This window comes from Petaurus breviceps, unplaced genomic scaffold (genome assembly GCF_028583685.1).
Source record: "Petaurus breviceps papuanus isolate PSGF00001 unplaced genomic scaffold, PetGlider_PUasm1.0 99, whole genome shotgun sequence".
Classification (NCBI taxonomy): domain Eukaryota; kingdom Metazoa; phylum Chordata; class Mammalia; order Diprotodontia; family Petauridae; genus Petaurus; species Petaurus breviceps.
In genome coordinates, this window is record NW_027187465.1 from 11,547,307 (window position 1) to 11,564,727 (window position 17,421).

The window sequence follows — 17,421 nt, forward strand, 5'->3', positions numbered from 1 at the left end:
TTCCTCATCTGTAAAATGAAGATAATAATAGCTTCTACCTTAATGGGTTGTTGGAAGGATCAAAATAAAATGAGACAGTACAGAGTGTTCCAAAAGTCTTAGTGCTAGTTTAAGCTATGGCTATATAAAGTGCTTTGGAATCCTTAAGGAGCTATATAAATACTGGTTGATGTTGATGTTATTTACCTTCTTCCTAGTGATTTTTGAATTTACAGCATTGTAGTTGTTGTGTTTTTTGTTCTCTTGGATCTGCTTCCTTCTGTCTGCATCAGTTCATACCAATCTTCCCACATTTTTCTGAATTTCTCATACTTGTCATTTCTTAACTGTTCAAGAATATTCCATTATAATCACATTCCAGAGTAATCAAATCCTTTTAAAAACGAGATTTGTGACATGACAACATGACCCACCAGTAAAAGATACCAGGTCCCTCAGGGTTCTCAGTGGACTAGGAAAGCTCTGATTCAGACCAGAAGTATGATTTCCCTGCAAGAAAGGCATTGTGCTTCCATGGCCCCAAACCAAGAGGCAGGTACCAGGTACCAGTTTCTGGCTTCCATTTGTCCTAAGAGTCTAAAAAGGAATTATCAATCCTTGCAGTTGGAGTCAACAAGCTAGTGAGGCTTGAAGGTTACCACTGGGGCTAAGCCTAGGGATGCCCACTGGTGCCTTTGGCACGTCTGGGACCTGGGCAGAGAAGGAAGGAGAATCAGGGAAAGAGAAAATGATAGCTCACTTTTATATGATGCTTTCAGGTTTCATAGAGTCCCTTTTCAAATTTTTTTTTTGGAGGGGGGAAGGCAAGGCAATTGGGGTTAAGTGACTTTCCCAAGGTCACACAGATAGTAAGTGAGTCAAGTGTCTGAGGTTGGACTTGAACTCAGGTCCTCCTGACTCCAGGACCAGTGCTCTAGTCACCTTTCTTTCAATTTGAGGTAGATAAAGAACTAACTTTATTCCCATTTTATAGATGAGGAAGCTGAGACCCAGCGAGGTGAAGTGATTTGGCCAATATCACCCAGTTTTATTGAGTGTCAAAGCTGGAATTTGAACCTTTGGCTCCTGACTCAAGAACTGCTGCTGTACTGCATTGCTAGCCTTCAAACACTCATTTCTAAAATACCTTTCCCTCCAGCCTGCTCTTGTATCAAAGATTTAGAAAATAAAAACACCAAAAAGCAGTTTAGCAAAAGTATTGTGATAGACTCCTAACTGAACTCCTGCCTTCATCTCCTTCTGTCCCCCCAAAAGCTGCCAGAGTGGTTTTCCTAAAGCACAAGTGTGACTGTTACACTTCCTTCTTGTTGTGGCTGTCGTTGTTGGAGACTCTTTTGTGACTGTAGACTATACTGTCCATGGAGTTTTCTTGGCAAAGACACAGGAGTGGTTGGCCATTTCCTTCTCCAGCTCATTTTACAGATGAGGAAACTGAGGCAGACAGGGTTAAGTGACTTGCCCAGGGTCACACAGATAAAAGCATTTGAGAGTCGATTTAAACTCACGTCTTCCTGACTTTAGGCCCAGCGCTGTCTCCACTGAGCCACCTAGCTGCCTCCTGTTCCTGCTCACTTAAGTCCAGATCCTATTACCTTTAGGATCAAATATAAACACTGTTCTGAATTTAAAACTCTCTACAACTTTGATCCCACCTACAGGCAGCTTGGTGGCAGAATGGATAGAGTACTGGGCCCAGTGTCAGGCCCCTTTAATCTGGCCTCAGATGATTATTGGTCATGCCCTTTATCCTCAGCTTCCCCAGCTATAAAATGGGAATGATAACAGTTGAATCTTGAAGGAATCCAGAAATTCCAAGAAGTGTGAGGAGAGAATGCATCTGAGGTTTGGGGGACAGTCAATACAAAGGCATAGAGACAAGACATGGAGCATCCTGCATGGAGATCAAGCAGGGAAATGCATAACATTGGCTTGTAGGATAGTGTAATAAGAATGTGAATTTTGAAGATCTTCCCTGCCCCTAGGCTAATGTGCACCTGAAGCCTGGGGTGGGAGGCTTGTTTTTCAGTAGATACTTCTTGATTGGCCAGTGAGTCAATAAGGTTGTTACATTCTCTGAGCCAGGAGAAGGCTATATAAGCCCTGATGTGTAGCTTTGTTTTGGGACTCACTTTGAGAAGTGTTCTGTGATTTGATCTGAATTCTGGGAAGCCGTTGTTGAGAGTCCCCCGGCTTTGAAAAACCCAGAATGTGGAAACCCAGATGTTGACTGGGTATGGATGTAATGGTTGGACAGTTTGGAAATCTGTCTACTTGATGTTTCTGTCTTGATAATTATGCCTGTATACTTTGAGGTTCAGGGTGCTGACCTTTTCTCCTGAACAAGGTAAACGATATATGTCTGACTGATTAAAGTAAGCTTGTTAACCCATTTTGAGTTGCTTTCCTTTAACAAAGCAGATCCAAGAACCTGTGTGAGCAGGCACCCTGGAAACACTGGGGTGCTTGCTGCAACAGATAGAGAGGGGAATAATACAGCACTTCCCAAAAGTCTTAGTGCACTAAGACTTTGGGACACCTAATATGGAATAAGTCTGGAAAGGGAATAAACATCTCTATAGCAATGACTATATACCGTGTACTTTGTAAGTTGTTTTTTTTTTTAAACAATATCTCATTTGATCCTCAAAATAACCCTACAAAATTCCATTGCAATTATATTCCATAATGTATTCAGCTATTCCCCAATTGGACAGTCCCTAACTTCCAAATATTTGCCACTATAAAAAGATGTGTTTGTTCTTCTCCAATCCCTCCAACATTGACCGATCTTATCTTTTGTCATCTTTGTCAATGTGTTGGATAGGAGGTGAAACCTCGGGTTGTTTTGATTTACAATTTATTATTAGCAATTTGGAGCATTCTTTCATATGGTTCTTAATAGTTCACAATTCATTTTCTGAGAACTGTTCATTCCTGTCCTTTGACCATCTATCCACTGGGAATGTATTGTTGATGAAGCTGTGAGTTAGTATAACCATTCCAGAAAGCAATATGGAATTATGCAAATAAAGTTGCTAAAATGGTCATACCCTTTGACCCAGAAATTCCAATCTTAGGCACATACCCGAAAGAGGTCATTAACATAAAGAAAGGCACTGTATGCATCAAAATATTTATAGCAACTCTTTTGGTGGTAGCAAAGAATTTTTTAAGTAGTAGTTTATTTTTTTCCAATTACATCCAAAGACAATTTTCAACGTTTATTTTTTGTTAGATTTGAGTTCCAAATTTTTCCCTCTCTCCCCACCCCCTAAGATGGCAAGCAATCTGGTATAGGTTATACATTCACAATCACGTAGAATATATTTCCATGTAGTCATGTTGTGAAAGAAGAAACGAACAAAGGGAAAAAAAGCATTTAAAAAAAAAAACAAAGTGAAAATAGTCTCCTTCAATCTGTGTTCAGACTCCATCAGTTCTTTCTCTGGAAGTGGATAGCGTTTTCCATCATGAGTCTTTCTGAATGATCTTATATCTTTGCATTGCTAAGAAGAGCTAAGTTAATCAAAGTTGGTCATCGCACAATGTTGCTGTTACTGTGTACAATGTTCTGATTCGGCTCATTTCCCTCAGCATCAGTTCATGTCAGTCTTTCCAGGTTTTTCTGTAATCCACCTGCTTGTCATTTCTAGTATTCTATTACATTCATATACCACAACAGTGGCACATACACATATGCATACATATATATGTATGTATATATGTGTGTATGTATATAGATATATGTATATACCCTCAATTAATGAGCATTCTGCTCAGTTTTCAATTCTTTGCTACCAAAAAGAGCTGTTATAAATATTTTTGTACATGTAGGTCCTTTTCCCTTTTTTATGATGTCTTTGAAATACAGACCTAGTAGTGGTATTGGGTAGCAAAGAATTTGAAACGAAGTAGATACTCATTGATCTGAGAATGGATACATGAACATAATGGAATGTTACTGGGACCATAAGAAATGATGAATGCGATGAATACAGAGAAACATGGGTAAAACTTACATGAACTGATACAAAGTAAAGTAAGCAGAGTCAGGAAAAATATACGTAATGACTACAACAACGAAAAGAACAATCACAAAATAATTGTAAACAAACATTTTGAGCAATTATGGCCCCCAAATAGAGATATGCTGCCTTCTAATCCTTTGCAGAAATATGGGGGGGGGGGCAAAGAAACATGAATGTGAAAATTTGCATATAATGTCAGATAGTTTTTCCATGTATTGATCAATTTTGCTTAATTTGTTTCTCTTCCTCTTTTTCTTTTTAAAATCTTTGTTATAAGAAATAACTCTAGGAAAAGAAAAGAGAAATACAAGGGAAATTTAGGTGATGCAAAAGGGAAAAAAAATCAATAAAAATTTCTTTAAAACGAATGATTAGCCCCAGAGTATAGATATGAGAAGACACCTCCCCCCAATTCCTTTGCAGATGTTGGGGCCAGGGGAGAGTCTATGGCTATGAATCATTGCATAATATCAGATTTCTTTTCAATGTATTCATTAATTTTACCAAATTTTTTCTTTTTCTTTCTTTATTTATTTGTTATAAGGAATGGGGAGAGGAGGAGGGCTATAGGGAAACATCTAGATGAACTACAAACAAAAGCTTTTCATAAAATTTCACTTAAAAAACCCAGAACCCAATATAGTGGGTCAATAGGAACCATGTGTGGCTGTGCTGGAGTTTTATCTATTCTCTGGGTTACAAGATCCCGGACTTCAGCTACCAGTAGCATCCTGGAACACAGTGCATTAGAAGCCAGGGAGCCTTCCTTGTATAATGGAGTCAGAAGATTTGAGTCCTAGTCTGGAGTCCACCACCTACTATGTGTGTGATTTTCTATAAGACACTCCTCTATTTCCATATCTTTTAAATGAGGGGGTTAAACTAGATGGTGTCCATGATTCCATCTAATTCTAATACTCTTATGTATTTTAATACTCTGATATACTCTAATATTCTAATTCTCAGCTCTGACATTCCAAGTTCTAAGGCCCCTCCCAGCTCTGACATCCCCTTCCAGATTTTAGCTAGCTCGATCCTTTCCTATAATGTTTCTCAGTCACCCCATCTTTGGTCTTTCCCATTCTTCCTTGCAACCAATGGCATGCATTAGGTGAACTGAGGGTTAGGGGAACTATCTGTACCCGTGGAGCAGAACAGAACTCAATGACCTGCACAGGGATGGAGCCAGCAACATTGACCTTGTCAGCACCTCATCCTAATTTGCCCAGCCCCAATATCAATAGATGACTCCCATACTGTAACAGCTGTTGAAAGGCAGAAAGTTACTTTGGGAGACCTCTCCCTGAACTGACCTGAAGCTTAGCCTTCCAAGCCCACACCTCCTACCGATGGGGAATTCCCTTCTCCTCCCTCCTTCTGATCCCTGATGTTCCCTTTGCAGATCCCGAAAGCTCCGACCCAGGGTTAGGCCATTCAGAGCTACCCTGGGAGGGAGGAGGAACACAGAGGACAGGGAAGCAGCATCCAAAGAGAAGCGCCTTGGAACCTCCAACCCCCGAGAACCTCCACCCCCGGTGCCCCATGCACAGACTCCCTAGGGGCCAGCAGGAAGTCCACAGCATACACTGCTGGTACAAACACCTTTTCTCCAGGACCTGCACAAGTGTAACAGGAAGCCACCACCAACTGACTGGCATTACCCCTGGGCTGCCTACAGACCTGTGGTTTACTCCAGGTCTGCATTTTCAGTTTCCCAAAATAAACACTGAAAAAAAAATGAAAGAGAAAAAGAGACAAGCTTTTAGCCTGACATTTGTGGGTCTATTAATTGACCAAATCTAGGAAAATGGTTAATTACACATAGAGGAAACTTCAGATATTTCCAATAGCCACTCCCCCAAGTACTGACTCGTGTGCTGCCTTATAAAGCTAACGTGCCTATCACTAGGCTTTGAGAAAGTCAGGGAGTCAGCAGGTTGGGGGGAGGAGGAGGAGGATGGACTGCTCAGTTGTGTTCCTATGTCAGTCTATTTAATTCCATAGTGCCCATCACTCCCAATGCAGGGCAGAAGTCAGAAGCAATAATTAAATGAGACCTGAGTCTAGGAACTGCTTTGGAGAAGGGATCCCTATGCCAAGGAGACGGTAAAAAAATAAATCAAGACTTTAAAAGAAAGGGAGGAGGATGGCTAGACTGTAGCTGTTGAGAAGAGACAATGTTTGCTATAAATCAAGCTATCTTATAGGACATTCTCTGTAACCCAGCAAGAGCTGGCTCAGTCAATATTCTGGTTAATAGTTACCATTTCTGTTTACTTCAAGGATAATTAATCAACATGCATTTATGAAGACTTTATTATTTTCCAGGTAATGGGCTAAGCACTGTTTCCCTGGACCTCAAAGAGCTTACATTTTAAGGAATATTTAGAGGGGAGAGAGAGAATATAAACACACATATATACATATACACATATAATGGATACAAATAACAATACCTCAGTACTTTGCTAAAGAATCTGTGAGAGCTGCTATGGCCAAAAATATCCATTTTCCAGCACCCCAAATTGTGTCAACCCTGTATCTAACTTTGTTAGGCTGGTCTAACAAGCACAGATCTTCACATCAGTCCCCTGTGCTCAGGGTCTTTCCAGCCCAGAACTTTCACAGTTCTCAAGAACTCAGGTATGAACCTTAATATTATCCATGAATTATCCATTTCCAAAGAATTAAAATGCAATCTGATAAACACCACAACTTAACCAACCATAATCTTTTCCCTCCTTCTTCCCTGCCTCCTCCCCTCCTTTTTCTTCTTTCCTTTTTCTCCCTCTATCCACCCTAACCTTCTTTTCTTTCTTCCTTTCTCCTTCCCCTTGTTTCTTTCTTCCTTCCTTTTTTCTTTCTACTTTTCCTCCTCCTTCCTTCCTCCTTTTGTTTCTTCCTTCCTTAATTTTCTCCCTCCTTCCTTCTTTTTTCCTTTCCTTCCTTCCTTCCTCTTTGTCCCTCCTTTCTTTCTTTTTTCTTCCTTCTTTCCTTTTCTCCCTCCTTCTTTCCTCCTTTTCTTTTTCCCTTCCTTCCTTATTTCTTCCTCTTTACTTTTTCTCCTTTCTTCCTTGCTTTCTTTCTTCTTTCCTTCTTTTCTTTTCTCCCTCCTTCCTTCGTTTTCCTATTCAGAAAGATCTTGTAGTCTCAAGCCCACACTTATCAACATCAATCTTCCTTGTCCCAAAGTTGAACGGAGGAGCAGAATGCTGATAATAAGAAGTTTAAATGTAGTTACATCTTGGTACCATGAATCGATATTCATAGAATGTCAAGTCTGGAAGGGCCCTGAGAAATTAATCCATTCATGAAATATTTATTCAATACCCCCTAATGCTAGGCACTGTACTGGTGCTGGGGACACACAGGCAAAGGATGAAATTGTACTAACCTCAAAGAGTTTACATTTTAATAAGTTTTCTGCCTCTCACCAAATCTGGATTATTGTATTCAGTTCTGTCAGCACAATTTAAGAAGGGCATTAAGAAATTAGAAATTGTCTAGAGAAAGGCAACCAGAATGGTGAAGGACCTTGAGTTCGTGCCATACCAAAACTGGTTGAAGAAACTGGACATGTTTACCCTAGAGGAGAGAAGACTCATTGAAGGGACAAGCTTTCTCCTAAAATGTTCATTTCCCTTGCCCCCACCTTTGAGAACCCATACCTCAATCAAAGGTTGAGCTCAAGGGCCAATCCCTACAAAAGACCTTTTGTGATCTCTGCCATTGTTAGCTCTCTCCCTCCCTGATTTGGCCTCGATTACTTTGTATATATTTTCGTATCTATCTCTGCATGTTTTTCAACCCAGTAGAATATAATATGCTCCACGAACTGGCCCATTAATTGTAATTGGAACTATGCCCCCAAAGTCACTAAACTATGTATATATCCATTGACCCAGCAATACTACCACAAGGTCTATCCTCCAAGGAAATCAAGGAACCCAGATGTACACAATTATTTATAGCAGCTCTTTCTGTGGTATCAAAGAGTAGGAGACTAAAGAGGCGCCCAGCCATTGAAGAATGGCTAAACAAGTTTGTATTTATGATTGTAATGGAATATTATCATGCTGCTAAGAATGAAGAAAGGAATGGTTTCAGAGAAACTTGGGAAGATCTTTATATAAACTGATGCAGAGTAAAGTGAATGAGTAGAACCAGGAAAACAATATATACAATAATATTATAAAGAAAAAGGAGCTTTGAAATACTCAAGAACTCTAGCTAATGCAATGGCCAACTATAAGTCTATAATACTGATGATGAAGCATACTATCCACCTCTTGACAGAGAGATAATGGCCTCAGGATGCGAAGTAAGACACAAGTAATGTGGGGATTTTTTTTTTACTATGTATATTTATTACAAGGGCTTTTTTTCTTTTCTTTTTTTCCAGCAAGAGAGTAGGAAAATAGGATTAAGAAAGAAAGAAAAAAGGAAGGAAGAAAGAGGGAGAGAGGGAGGGAGAAAGGAAGGAAGGAAGGGAAAAAAAGAAAGGGAGGAAAGAAAGAAAGTAAAAGAAGAGGGGGCCACTGAGACATCTTTCTTAAAAATGCTATGATCCAAATGCTAGTTCCCCAGAAGGCAGACCTAAAGCAATGGCTCAATGTCAGGCAATTTTCTTAATAGTCAGAGATGTTCAACATTGGAATGAGCTGCTTATGTAGAGCCCTCTCCCCCATTCCTTGTCACTGAGGGGGTGGGGAGGAGAGACTTGGAACTTCTAAAAGAATATCAGAATTCTGTAAAATTCTGAGATTCTGATTCTGGGGATTCTGGCATCTAATAATGAGACTAGTAAAAGAAAATGACTTGCCCAGTGTCACAGTGGACTTTTTCATGTGGTGTAGTGAAAAAGCTCTGAATAATCAGAAGACCTTGGTTCAAATTCCAGTTCTATCCTTCACTACCTGACAAATCATTTTATAGAATTATAAATCTAGAGCTCCAAAGGACTTCGGAGGCTCCATCTCATTTCATAGATGAGGAATCTAAGACCCAGGGAGATTACATGACTTGTCTAAAATCATACATTTCTTGATAGAGTTGGGAACTCTGTTGGTCTCAGTTTCCTCATCTGTAAAATGAAAGGGTTGGACTAGATGAGCCATTTTATACATGGGAAAACAGAGGTCCAGAAAGAGAGAAGCTAGGTACCATTGCTATAGCTATAGCTTGTTCCTATGTCTTTCCATTCCATTATTTTTTTTTTAAGCAATTGGGGTTAAGTAACTTGCTCAAGGTCACATGGCCAGTTATTTCTGGGTGTGGTGCTAAGTATCTAAGCCCGGATTCGATCCCCCAGCTCATCCCCACACTCCACACTCTGGCCGGTGCTCTTACTCACTGTGCTACCTGGCCACCCCCATCCCATTATTCTTAAAGAACTTTCCTCACTGACCCCTAGAATGAAAGACATCATCAATCCATTTTATGGATGGGTAAACTGAGGCATAGCAAAATGCTCAGTCTCAGACAACAGGCCTCTGACCCATGGGGAATCCCTGGTTATTTCGTCAATGTGCTGATGTCCTCTGGCTCTCACCTGTCTCTCTGCCAGGATACATCCCACCAACGTCCCCATGTCTGTATTTGTTCAAGGTTTGGGCGAGATAACCATTTTCTATCCTCCCCCTCTTTTTCTGCCTATTTCTAAATCCCATGCTACAGACCAAGGTAGGCTGGGAAGTGGAAGGGGTGGGTGTGGGTGAGTCAGGGATGAAAGAGCCAGAAAGGGCAAGTTATTTTTCAATCACCCAGGGTGACAGGATAACCCTGCTGAGAGCTCCCAGAAGGTATGCAAGTCCAATTCAATCCCCAAAAGCATTTTATTAAGTGCCTACCATATGTTAGGCTCTGGGGATACAAAGCTAGAAAAACAACAACAAAAAGCAATCCCCCCTCTTCAAGGAGGTTACCTTTTCTTGGGGTGGGGGTAGTGTCAGCATGTAAACAGATCCTAGTTATCTGTGTATATAAGAATAAAAGATAGACCTGGTGGGGGTAGTGTGGTTCAGTGGAAAGACCACAAAACTTAGAATAAGAACACTTGCAAAGGAATCCTGGCTTACTAGGTATATGACCTTAGGCAAGTCATTTCCCTTCCCTTGAACAATCAATCAAACAATATTTATTAAGTAAGTACTTACTATATGTGGGACAGTCAAATGGCTCAGTGGATAGAGTGCCTGGCCCAGGGTCAGGAAGACCTGAGTTCAAATCCAACCTCAGGCCCTTAGTAGCTGTGTGGCCCTGGGCAAGTCACTTCACCTGTGTTTGACTTAATCCACTGGAGAAGAAAATGGCAAACAATTCTGGTATCTTTGCCAAGAAAATCCTATCAGCAGTATTGGTGTGTTCACATACTCATGAAGAGTCACACATGACTGAACAACAATGACAACATATGTGATGTACTGTGCTTAGTGCTGGGAGAAAAAGACAAAAATGAAAAATTCCCTGCCTTCAAGGAGATTCTCTTCTAATGGGGGAGACAGCCTGTGCACATATGAGTATATACAGGTTATATACAGAAGGAATACAAGGTAGTTTTAGGAGACAGCAGCTCCCCTGACCCTTAGCAGCTATGGGGGTGGGGGAACAGGAAAGGCTTTGTGGGTCTTAAAGGAAGCCAGAGGAGGGAGTGCATTCAGGTATGGGAGCACAGCCAGTATGAAGAAGGAAGGCAGGAGACCGAAGCAGTGTAGCTGAAAAGATAGCGAGATCACTTCTCAAAGTGCAAGACTGGTGAGGTAGGAAGGCCAACAGCTGCCTGATTCACAAGAGCTGGACTTCAGGTTGATTTCCAAGCTTCTTTCCAGAAATAGCTCCCTTATGAGTTTCCACCTGGTGGGATGCTATGGCTGGAATCTGGAAGGTCTGGGTTCAGATCCTGCCTGTGACATTCACTAGCTGAGTGACCCTGGAGAAAAATCACTTAATCTTTCTAGAAGCTTTGGTATAACAATGTCTGTAGTCTGTCCCTGCCTCACAGGCTCCTTGGGAGCCTTAAAGGAGATAGTCTTTTAAATTGCTTTGAAACCTTCAGACCTGGGGGATGGGGGTGGGGAGTTGTGGTCAGAGCAAAGGCTTGGCTACCGGAGGGAATGGGAACCATTGGCTGCAATCCAATTTGCCTGGAATGTCGAGTGTGCCAAGGGGAATAATGTGAGATGAGACTGGAGATTCCCAGGTCCAATTCCATCCAAGAAGCATTTGTTTAGTAATATCTTTGGGCCAAGCATTGTGTTAGGTGCTCAAATACAAATATAATTATGGATCTACTATGTGCCAGGTCCTGGGAATTTACAAATGAATACAATTTCTGTCTTCAAGGAGTTTATATTCTACTGGGGAAAACCAACCTGTAATTAGATAAGTGAGTTCAAAATATATGCAAAGTAGTTGGGGGTTGCGGAGGCCTCACATTGAGGTGACTGGCTATTGAACTGAGAGTTTAAATGGAGCTAGGGATGGAGAGTAGACAGGGAGCATTCCAGGTTGACAGCAAGAAAAGGGTTAACAGAGCAGCTTAGTACCAAGGGACTGTCACTGAGTCCCAGCTGGTGAGTATGTTTTTCAGGATGGTTGATAATGAGAAGACTAGGAGGGGAAGAGAAAGGAAGGCATCTTGGGCATGAAATGGGTCACCTTCTTGTTCCTCTAGGTAGAGAGTGCAGCAGCAAAAGGTTTGCCAGCATATTGGAGCTAGATGAATGTAAGTTTCTTGAAGGCAAGGCTTTTTGCTTTTGTCTTGAAACCTCTAGCACCTAGTCCAAATCTCTGTTGATTCCAACGTGCTCCTTAAACTGAACTGCTGGGCTCTTAGCATCATCCATTTTATAGATAAGGGCACTGAGGCTCACTGGACATGGACTTGTCCAAGGCAGTGGTTGGGTTGAGAATAGGTTCTAGGCTTCCTGCTTCTCTCCATGAACAGTTTTTTTTTTCTTCCTGGCAGGAGTTAACTTGGTTTATAATAAGCCCCAATCCACTTTTGGTGTCGGGAGAGGATGGAGGACAATGTCAGCCCGAAGAGAGTTTGGCAGGAAGGACTTCTGGGCTGGGCATCCTTCTCCTCACCAGGTGGTGGCAGCTTCAGGGCTAGGCAACCAGGACCCTTCCCACCTACCTAAACTGGCTGGTTTTTAACCCTTTCCCTGCTGGCCCCGTTCTAAAAAATGGGGTGGGGTGAGGCAAGGCAGTGTTAGGGGAAAGAATGCCATGCATGGTCCTTGGGCAGAGCAGAGACCTGAATGAAACCTTTAGGGGTCTGAGTTCCCAAACAGGAGGGAACTCCTGGAGAGAACCCCCAGTTAGGTCTCAATGAGGGGGTTCCAGTAATCCAAAACTCCTCTTGGAGTGTGTGTCTATGTCTCGCCCTGGTCTGGGTAGAGTGTATACGTGTGCCAGGGTCCGCGAGGGTGGGGAAAAGGGGAGAGCTTTCAAACAGAACTAGGTAGTCCTACCACAAGGCGCAGCTCTGGGGGGTGAGTTAAGGGGTGCTCCTCACAAGGGCCACTGCTCGGTGGGGGAGATCACCTTAAACCCGAGGACACCTGGCACAGGGGTGGGGGCGGGGGGCAAGTGAGGGTGGGGAGCCTCCCGGCTCCACTACTCTCCGGAGCTCCTCAGAGGGAGGGGGGGTAGATTAGCTAAGGGCCCCTCCATCCTGGCCCCCAGCTGCACCCCACCACCCCCGCAGCCGCCGCGGCCGCGGCCGCCTCAGCCAGCCCGGGAGGGAGGCCGGCGCGGGGCTTTATGCGCGCGGGGCGCCGGGGGGAGGAGCCCGCAGGTTGGCCCCGGCCGGGCCCTCCCCTCCCGTCCCCGCCCGCCCGCCCGAGCGGGGTCGGGGGAGGGGGCAGCATGGCCTGTCCGTCCGGCCCCCTCCGCCGCCGCCGCTCTCCTCCTCTGCCCCGCGCCGAGCGCCGCCGCCGCCGCCGCTCCACTCGCCCTGCCGCCCGCCGCGGGTCCCGATGGAGACAGACGCGCCTCAGCCCGGCCTCGCCTCCCCGGACTCGCCGCACGACCCCTGGTACGGCCCGGCCCGGCCCGGCCCGCCCGGGGCCCCGGGCCTCCCCCGGCGGCTGCTCCCGCCGCCCGGAGCCACCAACATGGCCGATGCCGGGGCCGGCCGGGCCTCCCACCCGGCCCGAAGCCGGCGCCGCTCCGCCGCCCGCGCCCCGAGCCCCGCGCTCCCCCGGCCCCGCGGCCGGCCCCCGCTCACTCGGGCTCTTTGTGTCTCTCCCCCTCCTCCCGCAGCAAGATGTTCATCGGGGGACTTAGCTGGCAGACCACGCAGGGTGAGTGGGGCTGGGGCCCGGCCCGGGGGAGCGGGAGGGACCCCTGCCTGGACGGGACGGACGGGCACGGGGCGCGGGCGGCCCCGGAACCGGACACCCCACCGCCCCCAGCCCAGCTCGCTCCCGGCGCGCTCCTGGCCAGCCTGGCACCGGCCTCGGGACCTCCCCTCCCGGCCATCGGGGACACTCCGCCCCCCCGGCTCCCCATCCCGGGTGATCGAAGACCCCTCCAAGGAGCCCGCGCCCCTTCCCCGACCCCTGCGGGGGTCCGAATCTTGGGTTGGCCGCCCCCCCCCCCCCAACTTCACCCACCGCGGACCTGAGCCGCGTTGAGACCACAAGGGAGCGAACGGGAGAGCCCAGAACGGCCAGGTCGGGGAAGAGAGGGCCCAGGGCCGGGGCTGGGGTGGGGAGCTCTGCGCTGGGCAGCCTGGGCCCCCGGGACCAGCCGGGAGGGAGCTCAGCCTCCAGCGTGCGGGCGGGCGCCGCGCAAACTCCGCCCGGGCGCCGGCTCTCGCACCTGCGGCTCAAACTTTTGTAACCCGGTGGTGGCGGGAGCCAGGTTGGAACCCCGGGAGGAGCTGGGAGCCCGACGGACCTGCAACCCCAGGTCCCTGCCGCCAGATTTCCGGAGCCACACCGGGCTGCCTGCCTGCTTGCCTGCCTGCCTGGTCGCCTGCCGGGTCTCCCCAGCTGCTGATGGCAGGGCTCCCGGGCCGTGGGAGGGAACGGGGCCGTGACTAGACCGTGGCCAAAGCGGGCTCCAAAGGTGGTCAGAGAGCCTCGAGGACTCTCGACTGTCAGGGGCCCAGTGAGGGCAGGGAGGGGTCCCTGGGGCCCTGGGCTGGTCCGAAGCCGGGTGTGTGGTTGCAGAGGGCCTACGGGAGTACTTCGGCCAGTTTGGAGAAGTGAAGGAGTGTCTGGTGATGCGGGACCCACTGACCAAGAGATCCAGGTGAGGCCCCCCCACCCACCCCCCACCCACCTTGGCCCTCTGCCCACTCCTTCCCTCAGGCCCTGACCTTTGCCCTAACCATGACGCTCATTCTTTCCTCCATCTCTGCCCTACTTGGACCAGGGGGTTTGGCTTCGTCACTTTCGTGGACCAGGCAGGGGTGGATAAAGTATTGGCCCAATCCAGGCACGAGCTGGACTCCAAAACGGTGAGTAAGGATGCTGGGGGGGAAAGGGGGAGGGCAGAGGGAGAAGCCTAGATAGGTTTCAGTAGCTGTTCTCCAATCTTGGATGAGCCATCCACAGCAGGTCTTTGGCCACTGGGTTGCCAGAGAGTTTTGGTGTGCTCACCTGCCCCCTTCCTAGCTCCTTTCTCTGGCCTCTAAGTGACCAAAGACTCCAAGGCCCAGTCAGGGTCAGTTCTCCCCCCCTCCCCCCTTAAAGGAACTGTTGGAGAGGCCCATCAGGAAGCTGGCTTTCCAGAGACTGGGTATTAATACCAAAGAGAAGCTGAGGGTGGAGTTGGGGGAGGCAGTTAGGGTGGGGTTAGGGTCAGCCTTGTTGGACCCTCCCCCCAGCCCAACCTGGGTGAGTCAGGATGGTAATGACCTACCCTGTGGCATCTCTCTGGCTCCTGCTAACCAGTATTTGCCTCAGATAAGACCTGCCCCACTCTGCTCAGTTCTCCTCCCTAAAGTAGGTGGACTCTTCTCCCAGGGTGATGAGGCTGGCTCCTATTCCCTTGCCTTACCCCCTGCTTTGGGTCAGTGGGCCTCCTCCCTTTGTCTGGAGACCTGGGCCTTTTTGGTCGGTGGGTAAATTTGTGGAAAGTCACCCTAGGCCCAAGGTGATGGGGCATGTGGAACTAGAAGCCAGCCAGTACCCCCATGGGAGAAGGCCTCCAGTCTTACTTGTTGAAAAGCCAGATTTCTGGAACATTTAACCCCCTGGCCCTGGGCATGCAGAGGGCGTTTTCTGGGGCTGTGGTAGGGGCACGGTGGTGATGGTAACCTGGCCATGGGGCTGCCCCTATAAGGGTGGCAGTGGCTGGGGGGAGTTGAGGGGAGTGTCTATCTGTGGATGAGACACGACAGTGTGATTTCTTCTGGAGCTTTCTCCCCTACTCCCCCACACTCTCTCGGCACTTCCCCAGCCCTGGGCCTCCCTGCTCGGGTCAGCCACTGGCTCCTGTTTACCTATAACAATGACTAGTTGTGCAGAAGAATTTGTTAAATTACCATCTGTCCCCTCCAGCCCCAGCACTCCTGTTATCTCTGCCCAGTGGCTCCCTCTCAGAGTAATGAGAAAATGAGGCCAGGCCACAACTTTGCGGGCTCTGAAGGCATCTTCTTGGCAGTGGCTGAATGACATGGGCTGGGAGTGGACAGACAGTGGGTCATTGTTTTTGCTTATTATCTTCCATGGGCCTCCTGCTCTGCTACGGTCCCCTGTCCTCAGAATGCACTGAAGCTTTAGGCACGATTCAGGAAGCCAGAGATTTGGGGGTGGGGGTGGGCCTGGGGAGCTGAGTGGGCACAAAAGGGGGAGGAAGGAGGTAGGAAGGGGGTGAGATGGATATCCCTGGGAGATACAGGAAGGGCAAGCTGCTCTTGGTTTGGAGACCTCAGGCTGTGGGGAAGGAATGGGAGAAGAGGTTCTCTGAAGTTTATTTTGGGTTCTGACTTTCACTTTTTATTTACTTGTTGAATTTATTTAGTTTGCTGGGTTCTGAGTCAGAGTAGGGGGTGGGGTTGTGTTTGAGTGTGTATTCAGTAGGTCTGTGAATCTGTGACTGCTCATGTCTTCATGGGCTTGTGTATTGTGCCTGTGTGTGACTCTCCCATGTGCAGTGTGTGTGTGTGTGTGTATGTGTGTGTATACCAGCCGGACAGCCAGGCAGTAAACCTTTGGTTCTTTCTGACAAGTGAATAGATGAGAGAGAGATTGGGGGGAGTAGAAGCAGAGAAAAGCCAAGCAGGGGATCACAATACTAGTGAGGGGAGGTGGGCAGCTGTCATTTTTCCTGGGAACCAGTTGGGCCAGTGGGCTAGTGGGAATGGTGCCAGATGGGTCATCCAAGCATCTGCTTTTCTGGGGCTGGGGGTGGGAAGAGAATGGATGGCTCCTGTTTTGAGAGGTATGGTGGAGAGAATCAGATCTGGAATAGGAGGATCTGGATTCAAATTTTAGCTCTGTTAATTCCTGCGTTGTCACTTTCCCTTCCTTGGGCCTCAGTTTCTTTACCTGTAAAATGAGGGAGTTGGACCACGTGATGTCTAAGGTCTAGTCTGCCTCTAGAATCTGTTATCTATGAACAGGTTTCCTATACAGGGGCTGTTTCTAGCTAGAGGAATGAGTTTTCTAAGGCTAGACTGCTTGAGTAAGAAGTCTTTGCTGTGGCTGGATAATGCAGGGGAGATGAGTTATGAATTTTGAAATGTCAAAGGTCTGTCTACCTACCCCTCCTCCTTCTTTATGTTAGGGAATAGAGACAGAGTCCTTTGCAGAGGGCCCCCTTGCTACCTTATCTCTACTGACGCATTCTGTGTTGTACCCATTGGCCTTTGCTGTCCATCGGTAGCCTTGAAGGATGTTGCCAGGGCCAGAGATAGTGCTCAGAAATGAATTCCAAACAGAACAATAAAAAGTGAATCCCTTCTTTCCCTGTACTGCCTGGGCTGGGCCTACCTTGATTGTTCCCTGCACTGTTTAGAATTGGGTTTTACCTTTGAGTTGGCTATACCTGTCCAGGAGCAAACCTGAGAGGAAGCTCTGATTTTGTTAAAGTCGTGGTTAACATAGTGGGACGGTGTGGGAATGAGGAGGGTATAGGAATGAGGACTAAATTCCAGCTGGAGGTAATATGGGCTCACTGACAGTTCTCATGCCTATGTCTAGAAATCTCTAATAGGCTTTTTTTCGGGGTACCCAAACAAAATGTGTGGTGGTACATTTTGGTTATTAATTGGCTGCTCAGGGCAGTGAGTGGGTGTGTCCTGCCTATCCCCCAAGAAAGTTTGTGGGTAAAAGTCTGGGGATAGGTCTTGGCTTTATAATTTAGCAGGCCTTTGAAAGCCTGATGGAAGAATGTCCATTATAGCCTTTGTCGTGGGATAGAAACAAATACTGGT

The 17,421-nt window shown here is 46.9% G+C and overlaps 1 protein-coding gene across 4 annotated transcripts in view; it reads left to right on the forward strand.

Annotated features, from left to right (window-relative positions):
- Positions 1-12,915: 12,915 nt before the first annotated feature.
- Positions 12,916-17,421, forward strand: part of MSI1 (musashi RNA binding protein 1) — a 31,792-nt gene continuing 27,286 nt past the window's right edge. For 3 of the 4 annotated variants that reach the window (XM_069081917.1, XM_069081918.1, XM_069081920.1), the window contains exons 1-4: positions 12,917-13,068; positions 13,296-13,336; positions 14,210-14,291; positions 14,415-14,499. In XM_069081917.1, the coding sequence (XP_068938018.1) occupies positions 13,010-13,068; positions 13,296-13,336; positions 14,210-14,291; positions 14,415-14,499 (267 nt within the window). In that variant the 5' untranslated portion in view covers positions 12,917-13,009. Of the gene's footprint in view, positions 13,069-13,295; positions 13,337-14,209; positions 14,292-14,414; positions 14,500-17,421 lie in introns of all 4 variants that reach the window. The other variant, XM_069081919.1, reaches the window with a different exon arrangement.